Source organism: Hyaena hyaena, unplaced genomic scaffold, assembly GCF_003009895.1.
Source record: "Hyaena hyaena isolate Hyena2069 unplaced genomic scaffold, ASM300989v1 scaffold_80, whole genome shotgun sequence".
NCBI lineage: Eukaryota > Metazoa > Chordata > Mammalia > Carnivora > Hyaenidae > Hyaena > Hyaena hyaena.
Window position 1 is genome coordinate 3032976 of NW_024080712.1, and position 27835 is coordinate 3060810.

Genomic DNA, 27835 nt, shown 5'->3' on the forward strand with positions numbered 1-27835 from the left:
ACACCAATTACTCCTGGTATACATAGTCTGCATTTTGGAGGAACCTATGCTTCTCATGTGACAATCTCAGCAGTAACTCTTACTAATCATGTGACAGTAAGGGCTCTTGCTCGGTGTAGACTTCCAAAGAGGTTCTCAAACCAAGAACCCATTATGTGATACCCGAAGATGCGTCCGTCTCTAACCCGAAGATGCATCTAATCTGGTTCAGAAGATGTAAGTTCCCTTTTCCCAAATGTGATAGAATAAAGGGCAGGGGGGGTTAAGGATAAAGATGATGACCTTACCTTGGTCTAGGAGGTAATGGTTAGGGTAACATACAACCCTGATATGTCCCTTGTGCAGATACTTCAAGATTTTGCCTTTGAAAAGCCAAGAAGGGCTGGGCCCAACAGACCCACCGGGTTGGACACCTTTTCCAGAGGTCCGTTTGTAATCACTGGAATTCCTCTAACTAAGCATCTACATTCCATAGTAATTTAGCGTCTAGGCCATACCTCATACCGATGTCTGTGTCTTTCTTCTATAAAAGGAACATCACCATAAAGTTTCCCTATAAAGATACAAGAGTGAAATTAATATCGAAGTAATCAAGTTTGGAACCCCATCCATAGCATATGTATGGGGGACATCTCTTCGGTCTCTATCCATATGTTAGAGGCCTAAGAATTAACTGGATTCTAGATAGTAATCTGGATTTTCTTCTTGCTACAGAATAGCGATAGCTTCTTCGAAACTCTGAAACAATTCTCAAGTAAGCCATCATCATTGCATAAAGGGAAGCTCTCTGTTACACAAGTTCACCATGGAGTCCTGCGGTACTGAGAGGCAGAGAAACGTCTGTACCATCGCTCTTGTGCAGGTTCATAACAGGGCTTGTTTTACAAAAGAACGAAACAAAACCAAGGAGCGGAAATGAAACTGAAGGACTTGCCCAAAGCCCAGCCCCACTGGCAGAACAGGTCGGTCCTGAGCCCAGGCCCCCTCACACCTGGCCCATGCTTTCTCCACCACACCAGCCACCTCTGTGTAGTGGCCGAATTGGTTTGTACCCCGCCTTAAAAATAAGTCTGTCCTTCGACTCTAAAATATGGCCTCTAAGAATTTACCCCGGAAAATAGAAACAAAGACAGAGAGTTCACCATGAAGATGTGCACTGCTTCATTATTTAGCAGCAGCCGATTGGAAATAAGCCGAGTGTCAGGAATAAAGGACTGCTGGGTTAAATGAGAGCACATCTATACCAATGATTCTGGGTTTTTTTAAGTTTTTTTAAACATTTATTTATTTGTTATTTTGAGAGAGAGATAGAGAGCCTGAGCAGGTGAGGGGCAGAGAGAGGGAAAGAGAGAGAATCACACTGTCGGCGAGGAGCCCATCTCAGAGCTCGAACTCACGAATGGAGAGATTATGACCTGAGCTGAAACCAAGAGTGGGAGGGTTGACTGACTGAGTCACCCCTGCGCCCCTATAGCAACGATTCTTAACCAGGAGTGTGTGGCTGACGGTCACGTGTGGGGCTGCTAAAACATGCCTCTGTCGCTGCGGGTGCTGCAGCATATGGGGCATGACCAGTCTGGCAATGGTCACAGTGATCGGTGGGATGGCCAGTGATGGTGTCAGGCAGATAGCAGTGGCATCTGTCACCAGAACCCTCACACGAACGCCCCCCCCCCCCCGGATCACGCGCAGAAGCAGGATGGCACTGGCACCAAGTGGGTTATAACACGGGAGCAGTGGGAGAGTCCAATAGCCATCCCCCGGGTGCCAGCCCTCATGACGGAGACCCCCAGCACACAGAGAAAATGTGAGAACGGTGCTGGATCGTTTCTCACGCAACTCCAGATTTCCAGATTCTGTTGAAAAATTTAGAAGACTGGCACCAGTGAATCCACAGTCCTTCATGTGCCTATCTGTTTTAGCAGTTACTCCTTTGATGGATCGAGTCCTTGTCAATTTGCCCCAGTCCCCACCATTCCCTATTGCCTCTCTGACTCTAAGGCCTGATTTCACTGCCACCGATTGTTGAGCATAAGCTGTGGCATTTTCTTACACCTGGCTGTCTGACTCATTTACGCTCCCAACCCAGTTCTCCTGGCCCAGCTGCTCAGTCCGATGTTGATTCAGTGCATCTGTCCCTCCTCAAGCCAAGCGTGTGGTTTCAGACAGGCTTTCGGAAACCAGAGTGGGGTCTACGATTTCTTGCTCTCTGCTTGCCTTTCACAAGACACTCCAAAACCTGTGGAACCCTGTGTTGGGGCTCTCAGCACAAGGCAGCTTTCAGCTCCGCAAGCTGTTTGGGTTTTTCTCTTCCCCCTTTAATTAAGGTCCAGCCATTTGGTATAGTGACGTGGTCAAGAGCTCAGGCTCAGACATCAGCTGAGTGACTTTCTAACAAATAACCTGGCTACGATGCCTTTCTCTCTAGTGCAAAATTCGCCTGGGTCCTAGGAGTGTTGAAACAAATAACCGAAATGATGCACATAACGTCCTAATTACTGATGCTTAGAAAGTGTACAGTCAGGGCCAGCCACTCTCTTTGTCCTTCTTTATTACTTTCAGATTTTGGTATACCACTTCCTTAGTTTTTATAAAACATCTCATTTAAGTATCTAAACTCCTCCTCTTTCCCTAGTTTTATGTTTCATGATCTGCTTTTACCTCATTGTGCTAGTATAAAAATGCTAATTTTCTATTTTTGAAATGCGAATCCTTGCCTTTAACTCTACATTTTTTTCGTTGCTGGTATCTCTTCCCCTCCACCCGACTTAGTATTCGTATCCTATTTTTAACATTTTTTTTCTTAGAATTTTCTCTATGCTTCTGCTAGTCCTATTAGAGACTAGAACGAAGGGGTGCCTGCTCGCCCTCTCCTCAGACTCACTGCTTCTCCCCTCCCACTGCCATAGTGGGACCGTATTCTCTTTTTTTTTAGTATATTCATTAAAAAATTTTTAATTTGAGTATGGTCGACCTACAGTGTTATATTCATTTCGGGTGTACAACATAACGATTCAGTATCTCTATGTTATACTGTCCTCACCACAAGTGTAGCTACTGTCCGTCACCCTATAACACTACTACAACACCACTGACTATATCCCCTATACCTTTTATTCCATAACTTGTTTATTCTATAACTGGAAGCCGGTATCTCCCACTGCCCTTCATCCATTTTGCCCAACCCCCTCTAGCAACCCCGTCCCCTCTGGCAACCATCAGTTTGTTCTCCGTATTTATAGGTCTGGATTCTGTTTTTCACTTATTTATCCATTTGTTTTGTTTTTTTAGATTCCACGTTATGAGTGAAATCATATGGTATTTGTCTTTTTCAGTCTGACTTATTTCACTTAGCACAATACCCTCTAGGTCCGTCCATATTGTTGCAAACGGCAAGATCTCATCCTTTTTATGGCTGAGTAATATTCCATCGTGTATATATACCACAGCTTCTTTCTGCATGCATCTATTGATGGACACTTAGGCTGCTTCCATATCTTGTCTATTGTAAATAATGCTGCAAGAAACATAAGGGTGCAAATGTATTTTTTGAATTAGTGTTTTCATTTTCTTTGGGCAAATTCCCAGTAGTGGAATTACTAGATCATATAGTATTTCTATTTTTAAAAATTTTTTTGAGAAGCCTCCATACTGTTTTCCACAGTGGCTACACCAGTAGTGGGGCTCCCCACTCTTAATACTAGGTCATACCCAGGGGCACCTGGGTGGCTCAGTCAGTTAAGCATCTGACTCCTAACAATCAGGTCATGATCTCACAGTTCATGAGTTAGAGCCCCGCGTCCGGCTCTGTGCTGTCAGCTCAGAGCCTGGAGCCTGCTTCAGATTCTGTGTCTCCCTCTCTCTCTGCCCCTCCCCAGCTCATGCTGTCTTTCTCTCTAGCTCTCTCTCTCTCTCTCTCTTTCTCTCAAAAATAAATAAACATTTTTTAAAAATACTAGGTCATACCGAGACCTTTGAGAGACAACCAGGTCTCATCAGATTGACCATATACCCTTCTTATTAACGATCCTAATAGCCACACTCGAATAGTGCTTTTTCTGTGCCGGGCACTGAAGGATCCACATGCATAACTGATTTAACCCTCCCAAGGACCCCACAAGGCAGGAGGCAATCTGCTGTCCGTTTACAGATGCAGAAGCCGCAGTGTAGCACGGTAAGCACCTACAGAGCCGGGCGCCCAGAGCTGGGGCTGGAGGGGCCTCCGATGGGACAGTGTGGCTCGGGCAGCTGGGCTGTGGGCCTCTCCACCAGCTCCCACGGGCGAAGTGCTCGCCACAGAGCCAGTTCAGTAAGAGACACAGAAATGCCGTCTGTTGTTAGGACGAAAGGAGCTATGTCCCAGAACCGTGAGGCCCCACGTCCACAAACACACTAGCAAACGGTTTCCCCAGCAAAAGGCAAGAAGGAGCAGGGGAGAGAGCCGCCCCGCAGCGTGGAGCACCAGCAGGGAGGTGGAGAGGCGAGGCTCAGCGCCAACAAATTGCCGTGCCGTGGACTTGCAATGTCCCTAAATCCCCGGTGACCTCTTTTAAATTGTTTTGTAAATCACCTCATTAACCGAGCCAAAGCTTTTTGTATGGTGCAATTTTTTTCTCAAACCTCCTAACAATCTAACCACACCAGGAACTAGAAGCTGTTTTTCTCTATCAGGGCCTTGATAAGAGATAAGAAAGCAAAAGCAATTTGTCTAGCCAGTGAAAATCTGTTCCACCTTATCCCCTTTGCTTTCAGTGCTTTCAAATTTGAGATTGACCACTCTGCATTTCCAAGGCCATGCATTTAGCCCAGATCCAGGGTTAGCTGCCACTCACTCAGTACTTCCTGGGTGGCCTGTTCCTCTCCGAACAAAAACCTTTTTTCCCTTAGAGCGAAGCAGGGCCAAGAGTTTTAGTCAAGACTCCTCCTTATCCTGATGAAATGCAAAGACGATCCCCAAAAGAAAGTAAGTCTTTTCCTAAAGCACTCAATTTCCACTTGCCACGGGCTCCTCCCGCCTAGATTCCGGCACACACACTGCCAGCATCAGCCTAGTCATCTGCCCTGAGGATGAGGGTCATCCTCTCAGAACTGTGATGGGAAATCACCAGGACCTGGTCTCCAGCTGGATACACTGCACTGCAGAGGGCTTCTGGTTCCTCCCAGAATGTGCCACATTCTCCACTGGACTGGCCGCCCCTCCCGGGCAAAATGGCATCCACTTGCTTCTAATGACCCCACAGCCCAGCACAATGCTCATGGGTGGCCCTTTCCCTCCTCTGCCTGCCCCCCACCCCCACCCCGCCCCGAGCACTCAGGTCTGCTCTGCACCCTTCTACCCCCGCAGCATTCCTGTTTCTAAAAGCAAGGGCCCCCTACCATTTGGGTATTGGTTTGGAGGGCAGAGTTTCTCAAATTGCACATCAACTATGGGATTGCTTTAAACTGAGTCTAGGGGCGCCTGGGTGACTTAGTCGGTTAAGCGTCCGACTTTCGCTTAGGTCATGATCTCGCGGTTCGTGGGTTCGAGCCCCGCGTCGGGCTCTGTGCTGACTGCCAGCTCAGAGCCTGGAGCCTATTTCAGAGCCTGTATCTCCCTCTCTCTCTGACCCTCCCCTGCTCACGCTGTCTCTCTCTCTCTCTCTCCTAGAAATAAATAAAAAAAATATATTAAAAAAATAAAATAAAATAAACTGAGTCTACTCTAGCATCCCTACCAGTGCATACACACACCAGATTGTGCAGTATTTTTTTAAGTTTATTTATTTATTTTGAGAGGGAGAGAGAGAGAGTGCGAGAGGGGGCAAAAAGGGGGTAGGGAGAGAGAATCCCAAGCAGGCTCCTTGTCAGCTCGGAGCCTAATGCGGGGCTCGAACTCGTGAACTGTGAGATCCTGACCTAAGCTGAAACCAAGAGTTGGATACTCAACTGACTGAGGCACCCAGGCGCCCCCAGATTGTGCAGTATTAAAACATGCTACCTGGAGCGTCCAAAAAGCATATTCTTTCTGGTAGGTGGCAGTTTGGTTTGAAAACCACGCTTAGCACAAAGCTATGCTTCCTTTTCTGAACATCTCGGCAACACATCCAGGACCGGACCAAAAAAATTAAGCCTGGGGACGGTAATATTTTGGAAACTATAACCATCAAACAAGTTGTCAGCCATCCCCTTAAGGAGCTCTGAACCTTGTCGGAATTGCTTTGTATTTTACTATGTTCCCATCTCTCACACTCAATTGAGAGCCACAAGCAAAACAATACAGTTTATTTTTGGAATCTTAAAACCCTCTCATAACGAAGTTCCCCGGTGCTTCTTCCCCTGGATCCTCTCTCACCTGAGCCTGAGCCACTCCATCTCCAGCCATGCCTCATTTTAGATTTCTCACTCTTCAAAGCACTCCACTTAATACTTACCCGCTCTCCACCATTTCTCCCTGCTTTTCAGATGTCATCTCATGAGTTCAGCAACCAAGTAAGAGTGTCACTGTGAGACAAGTCCTGCCATCTATGTATCCAGATAAAATGTGGTTTTTCAAAAATCGAGGGTGTGTCATTTATATGCAATGAAATATACAGACACAGGCAGCATATACACAAATAAACCAGCATTGGGAGGGGAGGGACTTTCCGCTTTTTAGTAATGAAAAGAAATGCAAAATGAAGTACAATAATAAAGGGCCCTTTTTGTTCCACTAATAAAGCGAAAAGACAAATAATAAAAATACTAGCAAAACGACTAGAAAAAGCAAGAACAGTGCAGTATAGTTAACACCATTATGAACTGGTTCACCTCTTCCATCCAGCAATCTGGTAGAATTATCGGTCATAAATGTGTTCACACCCTTTGACCTAATAGTCCGACTCCTGGAAATCTATTCGAAGGAAGCAATCAAAAGAATATAAACAAGATGTCAAGATGTTCACGTCACCATTTTCTAACAAAACGCTGGAAACAACTTGAAATGTTTAGCAATAAGAAATGAATCCGTAGGGGCGCCTGGGTGGCTTAGTCAGTTAAGCGTCTAACTCTTGATTTCAGCTCAGATCATCATCTCACAGTTTGTGGGTTCGATCTCCACATTGGGCTCAGTGCTGACAGCATGGAGCCTGCTTAGGATTCTCTCTCTCGCTCGCTCACTCTCTCTCTGTCTCTCTCTCTCAAAATAAAGAAACATTTAAAGAAAAGAAGAGATCAAGAATATGTAATTGATACTTGGGTGAAGTATTAGAGGAATGCAGTTTAGAAAAATGTTTTGTGAAGATCTTTGAACCAGCTTTGCCAACGCCCCCACACACTGTCATTAGTCCTTTAATAAGCAGAAGCCTTTGCTCTGTTTGGTCCTATTTCAAAGTATTATCTTTCGCTAAAAAAAGAACAACAACAACAACAACAACAACAAAACTTTTCTGTTTTTCAATTCAGCCCAGGGCACTGCAATCACAGTCCCATAAATCAAATTTAAATAATGAATGAATATCATCACATGCTTTCCGTCAAAACTATAAATTATTGTCAGAAGCAATGTAAGCAAGTGTATTTTGTTTCTACCATCTTGCAGAAATATGCTGACTAGGGGGAAAAAGCCTTACAAAAGCAATGGGCTGCCTAGAGGAAAAAATCCTGCAAAAGAAATATGCCGACTGGGGGAAGAAACCCACAAGATACTATGGGGCTATTTGTTTTTATACTTTTACAACACTCAATACAGCCATGGCCAGTGGTCGTGTTCTTATCTCTTATCTCGAATATGGCCTTCTTGGAGAACTGCGGGAGATCTGGCACAAGTGCAAGGGCAAAACCTTATGCGTCCCGAGGCTCACAGGTTCACATACTCATACGACTTTTGCAAATTATGAAGCACAGTTTAAATAGAAGGCAGGCTTGGGGGGCTCAGTCCGTTAAGCGTCAGACTCTTGATTTCAGCTCAGGTCATGATCTCAGGGCCCATGAGTTTGAGCCCGGCATTCAGCTCTGGGCTGACAGTGAGAAGCCTGCTTGGGATTCTCTCTCCCTTTCTCTCTGCCCCTCCCCTGTTCTTGTGCGCTCTCTCTTTCTCTCAAAATAAATAAAATAAACTTTAAAAGAAAATTAAGGCATGCCTAGAAACAACCCAAATGTCCATCAACTAATGAACATATCAACAAAATGTAGTCTAACTATACAATGAAATAGTATATAGCCGTAAAAAGGAGCAAAGTGCTGGGGCGCCTGGGTGGCTTAGTCGGTTAAGCGTCCGACTTTCGCTTAGGTCACGATCTCGCGGCTCGTGGGTTCGAGCCCCGCGTCGGGCTCTGTGCTGACTGCCAGCTCAGAGCCTGGAGCCTGTTTCAGCCTGTGACTCCCTCTCTCTCTGACCCTCCCCTGCTCACGCTGTCACTCTCTCTCTCCTAAAAATAAATAAAACATTAAAAAAAAAAAAGAGCAAAGTGCTGATACGTGTTACAATGTACATGTACCTTAAAATTCTATGCTAAATGAAAGAAGCCAAAAACAAAATATCATATGGTTCCATTTATATGAAGTATTCATAACAGGCAAATCTGTAGAGACAGCCAATTAATGGTTGCTCAGGAATGAGGGGGGCCAGTCATAGCTAAAGGAAACAGGAATTCTTCTTGAAGTGATGAAAATGTTCAAAAATTGACTGTGATGGTAGTTGCATAACTATGAATACAGAATAAAAAACAGTGAACTATATACTTTTAACAGATGAATTATATGGTGTGTAAATTATATCTCAATAAAGCTGTTACAAATTTTCCTTTCAAAGCAGGCAAAAGACATTAATTAAGCAAGCTTTGGTGTTGTGTTTAAGATTCATAAAATCATCGACATTACTTTCATGTCAACTGTCAAGAAAAACAAATCCTAAATCAGTCTTATTTCTATCAAGACAGATCAAAATTTTAAATATTTTGAAGACAATGTTCTTTTTTAGAAGCTTGCTACGATTAGCACCGAATCTTTCATATAAAGCAGATACAATTTTCAAACGTTAACTTTCTCACTAACCATTTTCTGTCTCTTAGGCAATTATTTGAACAAAGTTTCAAAGTATTTGAAAACCTTTGAAAGCTGCAGAATCACTACTAATATCCCCGAAGAGAAAAAACTGTTTTATTCTTAAAGAAAAAAGTCACTTAGAGAACAATGGCTTCTTATCCAGAGAGAGTAAAGAAATGTGCCTTGAAACTTTTCCTTTTTAATTTTTTTTTTAATGTTTTATTTATTTCTAGGAGAGAGAGAGAAAGACAGCGTGAGCAGGGGAGGGTCAGAGAGAGAGGGAGTCACAGGCTGAAACAGGCTCCAGGCTCTGAGCTGGCAGTCAGCACAGAGCCCGACGCGGGGCTCGAACCCACGAACCGCGAGATCGTGACCTAAGCGAAAGTCGGACGCTTAACCGACTAAGCCACCCAGGCGCCCCGAAACTTTTCCTTTTTAAATTTCATTCTTACTGGGAAGCTTTGTATTCCTTAGAAGTTATTTATCACTGGGACACCTGGGTGACTCAGTCGGTTAAGCGCAGGACTCTTAATTTAGGCTCAGGTCATGATCTCACAGGTTCATGGGATCAAGTCCTGCGACGGTGCAGATTAGGACTCTCTCTCCCTCCCTCTCTGCCCCTCCCCTCCCAAAACAAATAAATAAAACTTTAAAAAAATAAAAAGAAGCTCTTTATTATCTGTAAAGGAGAAATTCATATTTCTGGTATTTAAGAAGTCGTTTTTCGAAGCTACGCTTATAACTTCATGGGAATGATGTTGGGCACTCAAGATACCTGGGTGGGTTCCCTTCCTCTACTTCCGGTCCTTTCAGCACCTGACAGACAGGTTCCCTTTCATCACCCTCTTTCCACTTGTTTTGAGGCCCCGGGGAGGAAAGGGCTGACTTCTGTCCTGGGCACTACTGTATCTGCAGAATCTAGCATGGTACATATAGCACAGAGTAGGCGCTCAAGATATGTTTGTTAAACTAAATTCATGGCTCTGGGGTTTTTCTTGCTTTACGTTAGTCTCCTATAATGTGTTTATCGATGAAAGTAAGTTCCACAGAAATTAGAATAGCCTTATCGGGAGTAGAAGATGAGCAAATAGCAGATGGCAAGCCACATCATATTTTCCTCTCCCCATGCGAAAGCCGCTGGGGGAACAGAAAAATATATCTCTCAGACTTAACTGCTCTACTTAAGAAGTTGGTAAATTCGGGGGCACCTGGGTGGCTTAGTCGGTTAAGCGTCCGACTTTCGCTTGGGTCATGATCTCGCGGTTCGTGGGTTCGAGCCCCGCGTCGGGCTCTGTGCTGACTGCCAGCTCAGAGCCTGGAGCCTGTTTCAGAGTCTGTGACTCCCTCTCTCTCTGACCCTCCCCTGCTCACGCTGTCTCTCTGTCTCTCTCTCTCTCCTAGAAATAAATAAAAACATTAAAAAAAATTAAAAAAAAAAAGAGGTTGGTAAATTCGTGGCTAACACCAGTCAGACATGAAAGAATTAAACAGGGAGCTGGTTTCAATGCAGTGGAGGGAACTGTGGCTTGGAAAGAAGTGAGTGAATCAGGGCTCTCCCTGTGCAAGGTCATCCCCAGGAGCATCTGTAAATCACAAAGCAGACCTCTGGGCCCGGTGTCACGGAGGTCATATGAGAAAGGGCGTTCACATGCATTCTACCGACCTTTCCGGGGAGAGGGGGGTGGGGGGGAGCAGGAGGAGCAGTATAGGCAAAGGGCATAGGTGGGATGAAGAGTCACAGAGCCTGCAGCTACTGGAAGGAAGCTGGAGAGGTGGAAGGGGCGCAGTGGGCTCCAGAGGATTCTGACTGCTGCTGCGCCTGCGCAGACCCATGCGACCCACCCCCGACCTCTGACAGAACAAACGATCGGAGAAACTTACTTAATATTGAATTTTCAGTTTTGAAAACAGTCCTTCTGATTCCCAGTCTCATTGTTCCTCCCAAATTGCCAGGGTTGTGTTCGGGCATATCAATCACCTTCGAAGACAAAACAAGTCTGGTTTTGTATACATCTTATACAAATGTAATTTCCCAAATTCCAAGCTTTACTTTTAAAGTAATGATCATTGGTTGGGTAAGGATGTTCCCTAAACAACAAAACCCGATCATTCCCTCCAATTTTCTTATTCAAATACGGCCATACTTTACACACTCCTCACAGTATGCTTCCTTTTCGTCTCTGTTCTTGTCTTTCATTCAAATCACTTGTACAAAATTTATCTGGACCCTCTTTATAAGCTTCCACCCGTCATTACTCAAGACGTCAGTTCCAGGCAATGTTCACACTTCAAGTTCTGGACTTCTGGGTAAACTCACTCACGTCCCTCCCCCACTGCCCATTTCATTCCCTAAAGATTCTCCATGAGCAGATCTGTCCATCCTTGTGGAGAGGTACACCAAAAATACTTTTTTCTAGAAAACCTTTGGATTCCTTAAAAAAAAAAAAAAAGTAACATCATCCATTCTAGCACATTCACTGTGCCATAAACTTAAGCACCACACTAGATCTCCCCCTCTTCCTCGTGCCTCACCCCCCATTTGTCAAGTCCTATCTATTTACCCCCTTCCAGCCCTCCTGCATCCATCCCTGGCTCCAACCACCACCCATACCACAGCCCCTCAACCCAGACTATAGCCAGAGCATGCTGAATGGCGGCTCCACCTTCACATGGCCCCAGTCCATCCTGCCTGTTAGACTCTACAGCCTTGAGAGCTAGGGCAGTGCTGTTTTTCCTTACACTGCATTCCCAGCCCCTTGCATATATGGAACTGGCGCATGATATACACTGAATGAATGCATGCAAGAATGAAGGAATGAATGAACCCAGGCCAAATAATCTCAGATTTATCTTTATGATTACTTCATAGACATTCCAAAAGGTGATTTTTATGAAAAGCCCGTTCTTGTTCGTCATCGCTCGGTTTTCTCAGTTGTTTGCTACAATCCCATGGTTTTGTTTCACGTACTGTTTTTTTAAGGTGTTAGCACAGACTACAGTTGGGCAAGTTAACCTGTTCTAATGAAACTGCTCAAGTTTCCCTCTCACAAAACCTTTCTTTCAGTTTCCCCCATCATCCACGTTAAATGCCATGTATTGCTCTATAGGAAGCCTGGACAACTAGAATTTCCTGAGGTAAAAATTTTCCCAGAACTTATATGATCTTATCAGCGCCCCAGAACTTTCGGAGCCATCTGAACCCTGCGTCCCAAGTGCACTCCAAGAGTAACCGAGGGAAAGGGATGGAGAAAACAACTTGATTACTCCCCTTGTTGGATGGAGTGCTCAGTTCTGAAGTGCTCTTGACCTTGACATCTCTTTCCTATCTTCTCCGGTTGACTAATTATAGCTAGATTAAGTATTACTGGAGTGAGGTGAGAGAGGGCATTGGATTCTAGTTCTCAAAGCTGAGCTGCTTTTTAACACCCATCCCCTTGTGTATTTTCTAGGAAAAGGCAGATAAGATTGCACTATCCACCACAGCCTCAATTTTTCCTGCAGTGAACCATGGTAGGAAGAGCAAGGCAATAACTGCCTCCTCCCGCCCTCGCCAAAACCCCGGCTTCTTAGAGGTGTATTGTGGTTGTTCGATCCACCCTTACTTCCTGTGTTGGATTCTTTGGCCCAGGAAGAGTCTTTTAATGTAGTTTGTGCAGTCATTGGCATGTTTGGTCTTCAAGAAATGTTCTGCTATGAACCACTGAGAAAAGTCAAATGACCCATCTGAGAACAGGAAACCTGCCTTACTGCTTACTGGAGATGATCTTGACAGACAAGACAGACCAGATCATGTTTCCAAAAGAAAAATGCAGTGGGCACAGGGGCTGCCTAAGGGTGTTAAATACTCCTCCAACATAAAGGGAAGTCTCGAAATCCCTGCAAGAGCAATATAAGAATATTATTTAAAAACATGGAGGTAGGGGCCCCTCCACTATTTAAAACCATGGAGTGTGGCTCAGTTGGTAGAGCACATGATACCTGGTCTTGAGGTCTTGAGTTTGAGCCCCACACTGGGGGTAGAGTTTACTTAAATACATACATACATACATACATAAAAATAATAAAAACAGAGGTAAGTATCAGGAGAAACAGCTAGAAGACTTGAGGGTGGCAGAGAGGGGGTCAGGATTACTGAATATTTTCATTATAGGCCTTATGGAACTAGTCGGCTTTTAAAATTTTGTACCTAGTATTATTTTTAATGAAAATACAAATTTAAAGCCCAAACAGTGCAATATATCATTTAGACCTTCCCCTAGGGTATTAGTTCACATTATCCCTGCTGTTTTCAGAAGCAATAACTACAACCTTCTCCTGAAATGATAGCACAGAGAGAAATCCCAAGTTATAGCAGCCACAGTGATCCTCTGCTTAAAGCAAGCGAGCACAGAAATCAGTGGAAAGGCACAGAAGAAGACAGAGAAAAGAGGAGGGAGCAGGCGGAAGTTGGTTTCCAATGCCGAACGATGCCCGGATCGTCAGTGAAAGGGGAAAAGCAGAGCAAGAACTGAGAGGGGAGTCGCTTCTGTGTCCGGTCTGGCCTAGGAGGCCACATCTGGGGATTCTCATCAGACGCTCAGTCTTCTGACGGAAGCCAGGCACGAGCCGGTGGAATCCAAACACACCACGGGGAAGGGTGGGAAAGGTAAAGAATACGCTGCAGTTCTGGCCAAGGCGGGCCCAACCAGCTCCCTTCAGTTACAAGCACCTCGTATGAGCTCGAAAGTTGGCAGTATGACTGCCTCCTGGGTTGTGAGCAGCCTGATTCAGCAACAAAATCCAGGAAAACGTATTTGTACCTGGTATTCCCTCCACAAAAAGCCTGAGAGACATCAGTTTCAAAACATCCTTTATCATGACTGGAGTAGTTTAAAAAAAAAAAAAAAAACGATCCTCAAATATGATTTGGTTTTAATCCCAACATTTCCAAAATACCCTACATTTGCATCTAAGAGGGAAATGCCTCTTCCATTGCAAAGGGACTACCTTGGCCTGCTCTGATTTTGCCGCAAAACTGGCTGTTGTCTGATCCCCACTGCAGATCTGTCCTTTCTTGGAACTGAGCCAGCCATATAGCATAAGAAAAATAAAAAAGGATCAATAAGTAACGAATATCGGTGGTGATAAAGCTTTAGATGTAAAAGTATCACATAAGGATAAATACAGCACTGATTAACCTTTACCGAAGTTTCCGCAGCCCACGATAAAAGTGTAATGGGTTCAAGCCTGGGTTCATGGGTCCCAGATGCCTTAACAACAGTGTCTAGGGAAGTCACGGTCTCTTATCAAAGATGAAATTCCAGTGTAGGAGGTAGCACACGCTGACTGACTCAACAGAGCCCTGGCTAGGTCAGCTTCCCTCACGTCCCTCGCCTTTGGACATTTCATTTGGGGACACTGAAGGAGCCTATCCCCCAAGTCGGCTGTTTCCAGTCTCTTAGGCAGCCCAGTGATTTTTCTCAGACTTTCTACTATATTCCTCAAGTATTCTTTTTTTTTTTAATTTTTTTTTTTAATGTTTTATTTATTTCTAGGAGACCGAGAGAGAGAGACAGCGTGAGCAGGGGAGGGCCAGAGAGAGAGGGAGTCACAGACTGAAGCAGGCTCCAGGCTCTGAGCCGGCAGTCAGCACAGAGCCCGACGCGGGGCTCGAACCCAGGAACCACGAGATCATGACCTAAGCGAAAGTCGGACGCTTAACCGACTAAGCCACCCAGGCGCCCCTATATTCCTCAAGTATTCTTTACAAGGATTTCCCCACCCGGTTCCTTTCCTCCTGTCCATTAGTTTTTTTTTCCGATGACTCCTGTTCAAGTTGTGCACAAAGTACGAACCAACTGATATTCATAAAGTATGAACTCATAGTGTTACACTGCTAGCTACAGTAGCCCGCATCACCGCAGATCAAACCTATACTCTTCTGCATGTGGCACTCAGGTCCCACCTCACCTGGGAACCCAGTGTGGCTAAGTTCTCCCAACGTGTTCTACCCCACGGTTTCCACCTTGGTCGGACAGGTCCATTGCTGATTGGCTCCCTGGCTCCCCTCCCCACAACCCCTCTACGCCTATATTGTCTCTTCGTTACGTTTCCTAAAATGCCTTCTCCCCACCATTCCACACGGGCCCATGTTTTCGGGCCACCCTGCAATTCTCCTCACTGACCCATGATTAACACCATGCTATTATGCTAACCCTACCAAATAAATAACCTGCATGCTGTTAATTCATTTTGATTTAGTTTCTGCGGTAGGCTGAATAATGACCCTCCCCTCAAAGATGTCCATGCCCTACTCCTTGGAATCTGTGAATATGTTACCTTACGTGTCAAAAGAGACTTTGCAGACATGAGTACGTTAAGGCTCTTGAGTTGGGAAGGCTATTCTGGATTATCTGGGTGGGCCTGATATAACCACAGGGTCTTTATAAGAGAGACGCAGGAAGGTCAGAATCAGAGAAGGAGATAGGTGACCTGACTGTGATGGTCAGAGAGAAAAGAAAGAGGGAGAGATTGGAAGTCGCTACATTGCCGGCTTTGAAGACAGAAGAAGACACCATGAGCAGGCAACCTCTAGAAGCTAGAAAGGCAAAGAAACAGATCCTCCCCTAGTTTCCAGAAGGAATGGTAGCCCTACCTGCCTACCCACTTTATACTTCTGAGCTCCAGACATGTAAGGAAAAAAAAAAACCTGTGGTTTTTTTTTGTTTTTTGGTTTTGGTTTTGTTTTGTTTTGTTAGTGTGTTGTTTTAAGCCACTAAGTTTGCAGTAATTTGTTACAGAAGCCAGAGGATATGAATACAGTCCTTCGTTGTATACAACCTTAGCCTCCTTCGTCACTTGCTTTACCTGCCTCCTCTCATAAGCTAAAGGGTGGGCTCATCAAGCACAAGGACTGGAGCTTCTTCTCTGTCTCCAGCAGAGTTCAACACAGTGTCAGGTTCGAGCCGAGGGCTCCCTAATTAAATCTCCCTGGATTTGTATGGGAAACGAGCAGAGCGGACTAAGGGGCTGGTGGGCAGCCTAAGAGCAATGGAAAAGCTTCGGTCCCGAGCTGCAGGCACAGGGTTTCAGCACAGGGGAGGGGAGGGGGGGTGCCCGGCTCTGAGGCACGGCACCGCTGAGCCCAAGCACCCCTCCTACCCAACGCAGGGCTGTGACGCTGCCCTGTCTGTCTCCCCAGCCTGCCTCATCACCGGCAGCGAGACGATGGAATCCACAAGAGTGAGGGCGCGGAGCAGTCCAATAAGTACGTCTATGTTTTCCAGTGCTTTCAACTCACTTTCCACCAGTAAAAGAAGGCCTGTGTTACTTCCATCGGAAAGAAAACATTCTTAGACCTTCAGGTGCGAACATAACACATAAGTCTTACCTCCGGGGCTCACACTAAGAGCTGACCAGCTCTCCTCACAGAAGCCCTCCTCCTGGGGGGGGGGGGGGGCAGGCAGCGCGGCAGCTGAGGGTGCAGCCTCGGCCCGGGGCCAAAATCCCAGCTCTAGCACTGCCCAGTGCCGTGACCTTGAGCTAGTCCTTGAAGGTCTCTGTAGACTGCGGGTAAGGGTGGTATCCAGTTCACGGGGGTGCTGGGAAGATTTATCAAGGTAATGGGGCCGGGGGTTGGCGGAGGGCAGCACTCGGCCATAGGAAGCAGCAGCCCTCGCTAAGAGTGGGCTATGTGATCAGGGGGCCTCTGTGACCTCAGCACAGGCGGTCCCCAAACCGGTGAGACGCAGCGCCCAGGCAAAGGCTAGAAGTGGAAAAGAACAGGAAGCCCGAGGCAGCACACGGGGTAGGCTGGGCCAGGCGAAGCTGTCCCACAGCTTTTAGGGCCGGCTGTGCTTTGCGGGTCAGACTCTTTCCTAAACCTCACGATCAAAGACAACGCGAACCCAGGATAGCACTGCCTGCCCATTTGTCTTGCAGGCCCTCCTGCGGGACTCTCCTCCCAAAGGTGCTTTTCGAGGCACCACCCGCTGTGGGCTTTGAGTCAGCTAACACAGCTATGGAAGCCCGTGGTGCCGGGGCTTTTAAAATAAGTTACTCTTGGCGTCCCTAGGAAATACTTAAGTCTGTCCAAAGATCAAGCAATTGAACGGTGAGGTGATAAATAACCTTTGCCTCTCCATTTTTCCATTACCGATCTTGGGCCTGTCATTTTTCCCCCTTCTCTCGTTTCAAAATACACTCTTTTGAACACACCCTGTGTTTATCGCCTGTCTCCATATATTTTTAGTTAATGTTTCATGAGAATATCTAGTGGTGGATTTCGTGTTTCCCACTGCAGGTCTCAATCCTCACACTTGAGACCACAGTAAAGAGAAACATAAGAGGGGCGCCCGAGTGGCTCAGTCATTTGAGCCTCTGACTTTGGCTCAGGTCATGATCTCATGGTCTGTGAGTTCAAGCCCCACATCAGGCTCTGTGCTGTCATCTCAGAGCCTGGAGCCTGCTTGGGATTTTGTGTCTCCCACTCTCTCTGCCCCTCGCCCCCCATTCATGCTATGTCTCTCTCTGTCTCAAAAATGAATAAACGTTGAAAAAAAAAGTTTAGGGGCGCCTGGGTGGCTCAGTCGGTTAAGCGTCCGACTTTGACTCAGGTCATGATCTCACGGTTCGTGGGTTCGAGCCCTGCGTCGGGCTCTGTGCTGACTGCCAGCTCAGAGCCTGGAGCCTGTTTCAGTCTGTGACTCCCTCTCTCTCTGACCCTCCCCTGCTCACGCTGTCTCTCTCTCTCTCCTAGAAATAAATAAAACATTTAAAAAAAAAAGTTTAGGGGCGCCTGGGTGGCTCAGTCGGTTAAGCGTCCGACTTTGGCTCAGGTCATGATCTCATGGTCTGTGAGTTCAAGCCCCACATCAGGCTCTGTGCTGTCATCTCAGAGCCTGGAGCCTGCTTGGGATTTTGTGTCTCCCACTCTCTCTGCCCCTCGCCCCCCATTCATGCTATGTCTCTCTCTGTCTCAAAAATGAATAAACGTTGAAAAAAAAAGTTTAGGGGCGCCTGGGTGGCTCAGTCGGTTAAGCGTCCGACTTAGACTCAGGTCATGATCTCACGGTTCGTGGGTTCGAGCCCTGCGTCGGGCTCTGTGCTGACAGCTAGCTCGGAGCCTGGAGCCTGTTTCAATTCTGTGTCTCCCTCTGTCTCTGATCCTCCCCTGCTCCCACTGTCTCCCTCTCTCTCTCAGAAATAAATAAGACATTAAAAAAATTTTTTTTAAAGAAAAAAAAAGAGGGAGAGAAACATAGGAGACAGGAGATGGGCCTAGCAGAGGTAAGCAAGTGAAAATTTCAGACCCATGAATTGTGTTTTAAGTTCTGTTAGTGTTTACTACAAGCACAAGCTCTGACAACAAACAGCATTGGGCCTCATTAATTTTTTTTAAGATTTGTTTTTAAGTAATCTCCACACCCAACATGTGGCTCAAACTCATAACCCTGAGATCAAGAATTGCATGCTCTATCAACTGAGCCAGCCAAGCGCCCCAGCACTGGGCCTCTGTTAATCAGAGGTCCTCGCTTGAAACTATAGACGTGTAGCCTGAAAGACTGTTAGCCAAAACTGTTCCAAATGTTTCTCTTGGGGTTAATTTCATACACACACACACACACGCACACGCACACACACACTCCATATATACAATATATGCCATGTATTATACATAACATATATCTGTCACATGATATGCAGTTATTAAAACTATATACTTATATATCATATAGTTATTAAAGTAATTTTTTTGATATAGACTCAAGAAATGTAACAACCGCCATGTTGATTTTTGCTCACAGGTGGTAATTTAAGAGAATAGATGCTATTTCCACATTTGGAGAGATTTGAATTTGGCCTGTGATAATGGCATTGCAGTTGTGTAGAAGAATGTCCTTGTCCTTCTGAGACAAGATTGCTGGAGTATTTAGAGGGGAAATTGGTCAGCAACTGATTCTCAAATGAATCTGGGCAAAAAGTAGGTTGGTGTTCACTGACCATTCTTGCAACTTTTCTGTAGCTTTGAAATTTTTTTAAAGGTGTCGGAAGAAAAAGATTTTTTTTTTTTTTTTGCTGTGGTTGTTCAACAAAAGCTGACTTCCTCCCAAGGAAAACAGAGCATGGGGCGCCTGGGTGGCTTAGTCGGTGAAGCGTCCGACTTTCGCTTAGGTCATGATCTCTCGGTTCGCGGGTTCGAGCCCCGCGTCGGGCTCTGTGCTGACTGCCAGCTCGGAGCCTGGAGCCTACTTCAGAGTCTGTATCTCCCTCTCTCTCTGACCCTCCCCTGCTCACGCTGTCTCTCTCTCTCTCTCTCTCCTAGAAATAAATAAAAATATTAAAAAAAAAAAAAGGAAAACAAAACGTAAGCATAAAAACACCAGAAATGCTCTAAAATCTTCATTAAAATGCATTGCCAAAATCAGAATTTTTTGCATAAAATCTTACAACAACCAAAACCAAAATGCTTATCTTTACTCCAAGAAGTGAGTTCGTATATAGTCAATACCGGTGAGTACCAAAGTCAAAGAATCTGTTAAAAAAAGCAAGAATAACATATACAAAGACAGTGAAGGCACAGGGAATGATAAATGCTCCGGACTGGTGGCAAATTTTTTTAAGAAACTGTAAGATTTTACATTTGTTCTACAAGGTAAATAAGGCCCTAGAAGTTTAGAACTGAAAAGTGTCAAAGAAAAATACAGTCCAATAGCTCAATGCTCAATTTATACATGATATAATGAAGGGTCAGAGAAAATGATACAAGTGTAGAAGCGTGCAAGTACTTAAAAGCTGATGAGGGCCCTTAAAGTCAATCCGGAACCCTGTATGGTGAGTTACAATCAGTATTAGATTAATGCCTTTTGGTAACGTCCTTGTTCTTTCATAGACCTCGTTCCAGTACAAATAAATTTCGTCTTCAATTTTAAAACCTGGCAGTTCTGCAAGTTTGAAGTATTTCCAACTGAATAAAAGTAAGGCAAGTATTTTCACAAGTTTTTAGAATGATTAACAAAATATATTGGGGGAAAAAGACTTATACACCCGAAACTAACGTAAAATTGCATGTCAACTATGCTTCAATTAAAAGAAAAAACTTTAGGGGCGCCTGGGTGGCTTAGTCGGTTAGGCGTCGGACTTTCGCTTAGGTCATGATCTTGCGGTTCGTGGGTTCGAGCCCCACGTCGGGCTCTGTGCTGACTGCCAGCTCAGAGCCTGGAACCTGTTTCAGTCTGTGACTCCCTCTCTCTCTGACCCTCCACTGCTCACGCTGTGTCTCTCTCTCTCTCCTAGAAATATATAAAACATTAAAAAAAAAAATTAAAAAAGAAAAAGAACAAAGAAAGAAAAAGAAAGGAAAAAAGGAAGGAAGGAAGAAAACCCTTAAAACACACAAAACGTGCTCCATCTTGGGGCGCCTGGGTGGCTTCATCGGTGAAGCGTCCGACTTTCGCTTAGGTCATGATCTCGCGGTTCAGTTCGTGGGTTCGAGCCCCTCATCGGGCTCTGTGCTGACTGCCAGCTCAGAGCCTGGAGCCTGTTTCAGTCTGTGACTCCCTCTCTCTCTGGCCCTCCCCTGCTCACGCTGTCTCCNAAAAAAAAATAACTTTATATATGGTAAGGAAAGGGGTAAGGTGGGGGGAAAAAAGCAGATATGAGAGCACCAAATAATGGAAGAGTTGAAAAATGACCATGTGGCTTGGTAATCTTGCTTTGGCAGATAAAACCACAAATTACTGTGTATTTTCTCCCTGCTTCTGAAGCCTGCGTCTCAGTGATACTTCTGTCCATTCATTCATTCAGTTGTTCAAGTATTAAAGCACCTAATCTATACAAAACATCACAGGGACTTCAACAGCAATACTGCAATTTCTTAGACTACATAGTACTGACCACCCAGGATAGCATTTTTGTCTGGATATGAAGCAAGTTATTTTTTCGAGCCTAAATATGCAACCAGATTGAAAAATATACAACCCTCCATAGTTAAGCTGTCCAAAATGTGAACACTCAGCAAATATAGTAATGCCACATTGGAGGGAAAATACAATGTAAGGGGGGAAAATCCAAGTTTACTCTTGGGACTCTGAACCATTAAGCAACTGTTGAGATGGCCATTTATTGGATCTTGCCCTTAATTATGAGGTTCATGCAGTCTTAAGCTTGGGTTTCAAAAACCATTAATAATTACCCTTAAATGGCAAGCAAAAGGAAAATTTCATAATCAGGGTGGTGTGCTGTAAAGACTATAAAAGTCACGATCCTGCTCAACTCCACACTCCTATTGAATCCTTCTAGTTGGCTTGCTGCTGGGGCAACCAGGTAAGTGTGATTTTAGTACTTCCTGGGGCTTTTTCTGCTTCTTTTCAGAATGGTGCCAACGATACTGGTCAAGAGAGAAAGCAGGTTTGTGCCATCTAAAGATATTACCAGTAACTTAGAGGCTAAAAGCCATGGTCAGGCTTCCTCAAGACCACAGCCTACAGAACACAGACCAGGCACATCAAATGTGGAGAATGTCACAATTACTAATAAAAGCGTGTGGCTCCAGGGACAGATGTACTCTAAGAATAGACGTTGAGCATACTAAGATGATTATTTTTACTACACCAAGGAAAGACCCCAAAGACACTAAAGTGCTGGCCATCATTGGCATAAAACTCCATCTCCGCTTTCTGGTGAGCTCATTCCTTTCCTGCTTTACAGGACACCAAAATGAGTGTTAAAAAGTCTCCTGAAGAACTGAAGGGCATTTTTGCCAAGTACGCGGCCAAAGAAGGTGATCCAGACCAGCTGTCGAAGGAGGAGCTGAAGCTCTTGATTCAGACTGAATTCCCCAGTTTACTGAAAGTGAGTGTACAACCACAGAGCCCACGGAAGGGGGGGAGGAAAGCTCCGATGGTGACAAGGGAGGGCAGGGGAGGGGAGAGGCTGACGAGTGCAGTAGCCACCGGAGCTTGGTCTAGGGCAGAGCACGCAGCAGCCAAGGTGAAGTTTCACCTAGAGGACCCACAGGTCACCCAGAAAACACACACGGCCTTTAGCCTGGACGCGGCGAGATCCTCGCGCCAGGCTTTAGGAAAACAAAGAGGTCTGCAAAAAACAGCATTAGTTGGCCTTGGACTTGCTTCATTGTTATGGGTAGGATCTGTCAAGAAGACCAACACTTACTCGGCAATCTGTAAAGAAAACCCACTTTGCGCTGACAAATTGCCATCTGGCGACACCCATTTATATTTCAAAATCATTTAAATTTGTGTTAATTTGTGTTAAGCACCTAAATCTGTGTTAATGAGGCAGCCATGCATTTCTAAACAACTTCCAGGAAGGGATGCAATCTCTTTAGCCTTACTGTTTCTTGTCAAAACCGCCCCAGAGTTGTCAAAACCAAAGTGCATCTTGGGGCAATACAGAGGAGAGGCAGGCTGGTTCTCCGTGCTCCAAAATACTTTCCTTGCAACTAAAAGGGATGTTCAAAATGGAGGCGACTGCACAACTGTTTCATCCGACTTGGGTTACTATCTAGCTGTACCTTCAGAAGAAAGCATTTGCTTCCCAGATTTTAACCAGAAAGGTCTCTTCCGCCAGTATGAGTGTGAGGAGGTTCTCATTGTACTTGCTGAGGTTTCTGTGTTTAGTACTAAAGAGTGGTTGGATTCAATGACCTTATAATCCAATCTCGCCTCATTTTCTTACAGTTAAAATATAAAATAACCTTTAGAAACAGTTAAAGGAGAGCAGAAAAGGAGATTTTTTTTTAACTTTCTTGATTTTTATTTTATTTATTTATTTTTAAGTAGGCTCTACGCCCAACACAGGGCTTGAACTCACAACCCTGAGATCCAGAGTCGGATGCTCTACTGACTAAGTTAGCCAGATGTCCCAGAAAAGGAGACTTTGTAATTAAAAATTAAAACAAAGTTCTTTGAGAAAGATTAAAATCTTTTATTTTAAATGTTTACATATTTTTGAGAGAGAAAGAGACAGAGCATAAGTGAGGGAGGGGCAGAGAGAGAGGGAGACACGGAATCTGAAGCAGGCTCCAGGCTCTGGGCTGTCAGTACAGAGCCAGACTTGGTACTCGAACTCATGAACTGCGAGATAACGAACCAGATCATGACCTGAGCTGAAGGCAGACACTCAACTGACTGAGGCATACAGGTGCCCCGAGAAAGATTAAATTCTAAAAAACACTCTGAAGTGTTTCCAAAAGGAAGAAAAATTGTAATAGGAAGGAATAATAATAAAAGAAAGAAAAATAATAATCAGACAGGAAAGCCTAGGCAACCTACTCAAACAAGTTGTTTTAAAAGTTAAGACTGAGGAGGGAGGCACCTAGATGGCTCAGTCAGTTGAGTGTCCACGTTCAGCTCAGGTCATGATCTCCCAGTTTGGGAGCTCGAGCCCTGTGTCAGGCTCGCGGCTGTCAGCACAGAAACTGCTTTGGATCCTCTGTCCCACTCACCCCCCACCCCCCTCTGCCCTGCTTATTCTCTCTCTCAAAAATGAATAAACATTTATTTAAAAAAATAAAATAAAAGGTAAGACCAGGGAATTTTTCTATATTTTCCTACGGTTTATGTATTTACTACAAAAAGCATATATGACTTATAATTTGGATAAAGGTAGGAAGACTAATGGTAAGTTTTGAAAAATCTACTTACCAAGTCGTGTACCTGATTATATTTTCGTAACAATTACTAAGGTTTTCCAAGCTATGGTCTTTCCATCATCACCTTGTATGGTTTAGAATATAGTAAATGCTTCAGGAAGAGTGTTTGGTATTTATACAACAAATGCTGAGTAATTAATTTAGTTTAGTCTTCTGATCGCAGCAAAATACAAAATGTCTTTATAGGAATCTTACGGGTTAAAACATAGCTTGATGTGGCTGACCAGCTGTACAATGTCAACATACTTAACAACAGTGAACTGTTCACTTAAAAACAGTTAAGATGATAAATGTTAACATACTTAACAATAGTGAACTGTTCACTTAAAAACAGTTAAGATGATAAATGTTATGTGTTTTTTTACCACAATTTTTTAAAAATTGAGAGGGGGGCACGCCTAGGTGGCTGAGTCAGTTAAGCGTCTAATTTTGGCTCAGGTCATGATCTCACAGTTTGTGGGTTCAAGCTCCGTGTCAGGCTCTGTGCTGACAGCTCAGAGCCAGGAACCTGCTTTAGATTTTGTGTTTCCCTCTCTCTGCGCCCCTCTCCCGCTCACACTGACTGTCTCAGAGACTCTCTGTCGAAAATAAATAAACATTTTCAAAACATTAAAAAAAAAAAAAGACACTACAGAGTCAATAGATCAAGCTTAACATGATCTCTTATAACATCTCAAGCAGTGGTTCTCCGAACGAGATCGGTCCTGGACCAGCAGCATCAATATCACCCGGGAGCCTGTTGGAAATACAGATTCTCGGGCTCTACCCCAGGCCTAGTGACTCAGAAATTCTGGGAGTAGGAACCTGTCAGTCTGTATTTACTAAGGTCAGCAACCCCATCTGGCGACTCTGCTGTATGCCAAAGTCCGAGAAGCACTGATCCAGTCATCCCGCACAGCGTAGAGGTGGGCCGCAGCCCAGGGGGTGGGGAAAAACTAATGTGGTTCCTAGTTAAGAGGTTAGGCTCTAGGGTCAATGTTTGAGCCTCCAGCCCTCTCTATTTACCAGCTATGGAGCAAGTTAGCAGCTGTCTCAGAGCGTCAGTTTCCTCATCTGTTGAGTGAGTCTACAGAAAGCCCTTGACACAGAGCCGCCTCAGGTTATATGCTGGCCCAGCCCGGGAGCCAGACACGGAACTAGCTCCTGGGAAAAGTTGGGGCAAGAACCCTCCAGTGTTTGTGGGCCATGGGCTCCTCTGCAGTCCAGTGAAGCCGCAGATTCCTTCTCAAAGGAATGTTTTTAGAGGCATAAGGAACAATGGATCACAAAGAAAACCAATTGCAATTGATCCTTGTACAACATGGGTTTGAACTGCGAGGGTCCTCTTATACGCGGAGTTTTTACAGTGCGGTACCATAAATGTATTTGTCCTGCCTTATGACTTCCTTAATAACACTTTTCTTTTCTCAAGCTTACTTTATTGTAAGATAAAGTATTTAATACATGTAACATACAAAATATGTATTAATCAACTGTATATATGTTATCAGTAAGGCTTTCAGTCCACAGTAGGCTATTTTTTTTAAATGTTTTTTTTTTATTTATTTCTAGGAGAGAGAGAGAGACAGCGTGAGCAGGAGAGGGTCAAAGAGAGAGGGAGTCACAGACTGAAACAGGCTCCAGGCTCTGAGCCGGCAGTCAGCACAGAGCCCGACGCGGGGCCCGAACCCACGAACCGCAAGATCATGACCTAAGCGAAAGTCGGACGCTTAACCGACTAAGCCACCCAGGCGCCCCCACAGTAGGCTATTAATAATTCAGTCTTGCGGCGAGGCAAAAGTTATCCTCAGATTTTCGACTGTGTGAGGGTGAAGGGTCCACTGTATATTAAAATACACATTATCAATATTAAAATAATAAATGGCACGTAATGGAAACTTAGGCTGCCTTCTTGGAACACAGACCCCCTGCCTCTGATTTCAGGAAATGTGTAGCGGTAACTGATTCATTTTCTCTCCTCTCTCCTTTCCCATCCTTCTTGTCTAAAACCAGGGCCCCAGCACCCTAGACGACCTCTTTCAAGAACTGGACAAGAATGGAGACGGAGAAGTTAGTTTCGAAGAATTCCAGGTGTTAGTCAAGAAGATATCCCACTGAAGGAAAAAACAAACAGACATATCATTCCAAAAGAAGAGTGCCTGGGATGTGACCCTATTCTGTATGGAATCACTAATGTCTCTGGTTAATTCTTTGCAATTATAATGATCTGACTGTGAAGGCCAATTACTGTTAATAAAGAAATTCTTAGACATGTCTCTCCTTATCAGGTACAGACCCCCATAGCTTAATAGATTTGACAGAAACCTTAGTGTAATGCATCTAATTATATAGGCTTTTTTTTTTTTTTTCAAAGGCTGAGAATAGTTCCATGATCTTCACAAAGACTACAAAGATGGCGTCAGAGGCTTGGAAAGAACTCTGACGTGCCAAACCAGGGCCCTTATTCCGGTCTTCCACCAGAATAACCCTGTTCCTGCTCTCCCTCCCCAGCCGCTCAGGGCTCACGTCATTTCTAATTTCAGCCCCTACTTCACTCCAGTCAATAGCTAGTGAGGAGCAGACTTCAAAAAACAGATACTTGTCTTAAAGTCACCTCTATCACTTGCTGTGTTTTTTTGAATCAATGACCCTCTTGGGGAGTAGAAGCATTATAGGACCAAGAGTCAGTTCTGCTCCATCACCAAGGGGGTGGCCTTGATTCTGGTATGTAATGCGTAAAATAAAAGGGACAGGAAGACACAGGGCCCTCTCAGCTCTGGCATCCCATGCTGCCGGGACTCTCAGGATCTGAGAAACAGCTACCTTCAAGTTCCATTTGCTGAGTCAAGCTTGGGGGAAGGTGAGGGATGGGGGGGGTAGTGTTGGAGGGGAATTGAACCAAAGAAAAGAACAATGATTTCTAACTCTACCACCAAGAGACAAGGCAGATTTTTATACACGGGTAAGGAAATGTTTAAATACAATTTGTATCATTCTAATTCAATACAAGAGCATTCTCATTGCATCAAAAGCCTTAAACGTTTCTAATGACTAATTATATTCCACTGCAGGGATACCCCATAATAGTCTTACCTATTTTCCCATTGAGAGACACTTCAACTGTTGTCATTTCTGACTCTTCTAAACAATGCTATACTAATGAGTAACTAACTGTTCATACCTCTGTCAACACCATATTTCCTGCCTTAGGAGAATTTCCGAGAAGTAAATGCCTGAGTTACAGGGTATGAATATTTTGATGGTTTGTGAAACAGACCACCTAATTGATTTTCCAAAAGCTTGTATTGATTCAAAAATCTACAAACAGGTAGGAGAACACCAGCTTCACTCTCCAGACAGCATTAGTTGGTCTCATTTTAACAACTTCATTAGTCACCATAGTGCACATCTTTTACTCATTTCTAGTTTTCATAGGGATCCCCATTGACTTTATTGCCAGATATTGGTTTGTAAAAGATAATCTTTCTCTTGTTTAAGAAGTCTCCTCAGGACGCCGGGGCGGCTCAGTCGGTTAAGCATGTGACTCTTGATCTCGGGCCAGGTCTTGATCTCAGGGTTGTGAGTTCAAGCCCCACATTGGGCTCTGCTCTTGGGCATAAAGCCTACTTAAAACAAAAACAAAAACAAAAACAAAGTCCCCTTCTCTTCCTAGTTTGTTAAGAGATTGTGAGAAGGAGGGTTTGGGATCTGTAGACTGCCTACTGAACATCTACAGCTACATGGGGGTTCTCTCTTTTGTCTGATCAATATAATGCATTAATCAGTTCAGTCCCCAGCTTAACCATGCTGACCAGTCCAATCAATTATTCTTTAATGCTGTTAAATTGGGCACTCTCATATTTTGTTTCAGATTTTCATATCTCTATTAACAACCAACATTAGTCTATCATTTGGGGTTTTATTTTTTGTTACAGGTGCTTTGTTGACTTCTAATATCAAGGTCATGCCAGCTTCCCATTTTAGCTTGAGTTCTGGCTCTCTCTCCATTTGTCTCTCACAGAATAAACATAGGTTACCTCTTTCAACTCCAACATATATAAAGCAACTACTACGGACAGGACATTACACAAGATGCCATAAAAGATACAAACTTCTAGCCCTCTGAGATCCTAAGTTGGTAAGTCTGGGATGAGGTCAGGGAAAAGCTTCATCGAGAACTGGAATTTGCAAGAAAAGCCTCGA

The 27835-nt window shown here is 44.5% G+C and overlaps 2 protein-coding genes across 5 annotated transcripts in view; one reads left to right on the top strand and one right to left on the bottom strand.

The window, feature by feature from the left end:
* CTPS2 (CTP synthase 2) overlaps positions 1-27835 on the bottom strand; it is a 96533-nt gene that overhangs the window by 18914 nt on the left and 49784 nt on the right. For all 4 annotated transcript variants that reach the window (XM_039233953.1, XM_039233952.1, XM_039233950.1 and 1 more), the window contains exons 14-15: positions 10882-10978; positions 498-553 (exon numbers count right to left, since the gene is read on the bottom strand). In XM_039233953.1, coding sequence (XP_039089884.1) covers positions 498-553; positions 10882-10978 — 153 coding nt within the window. The remainder of the gene's footprint in view (positions 1-497; positions 554-10881; positions 10979-27835) is intronic.
* On the top strand, positions 21282-25869 carry S100G (S100 calcium binding protein G). The gene is made up of 3 exons (XM_039233954.1): positions 21282-21303; positions 21688-21831; positions 25646-25869. The coding sequence occupies exons 2-3, from the start codon at positions 21697-21699 to the stop codon at positions 25748-25750; spliced, it is 240 nt and encodes a 79-aa protein (XP_039089885.1). The 5' UTR covers positions 21282-21303; positions 21688-21696; the 3' UTR covers positions 25751-25869.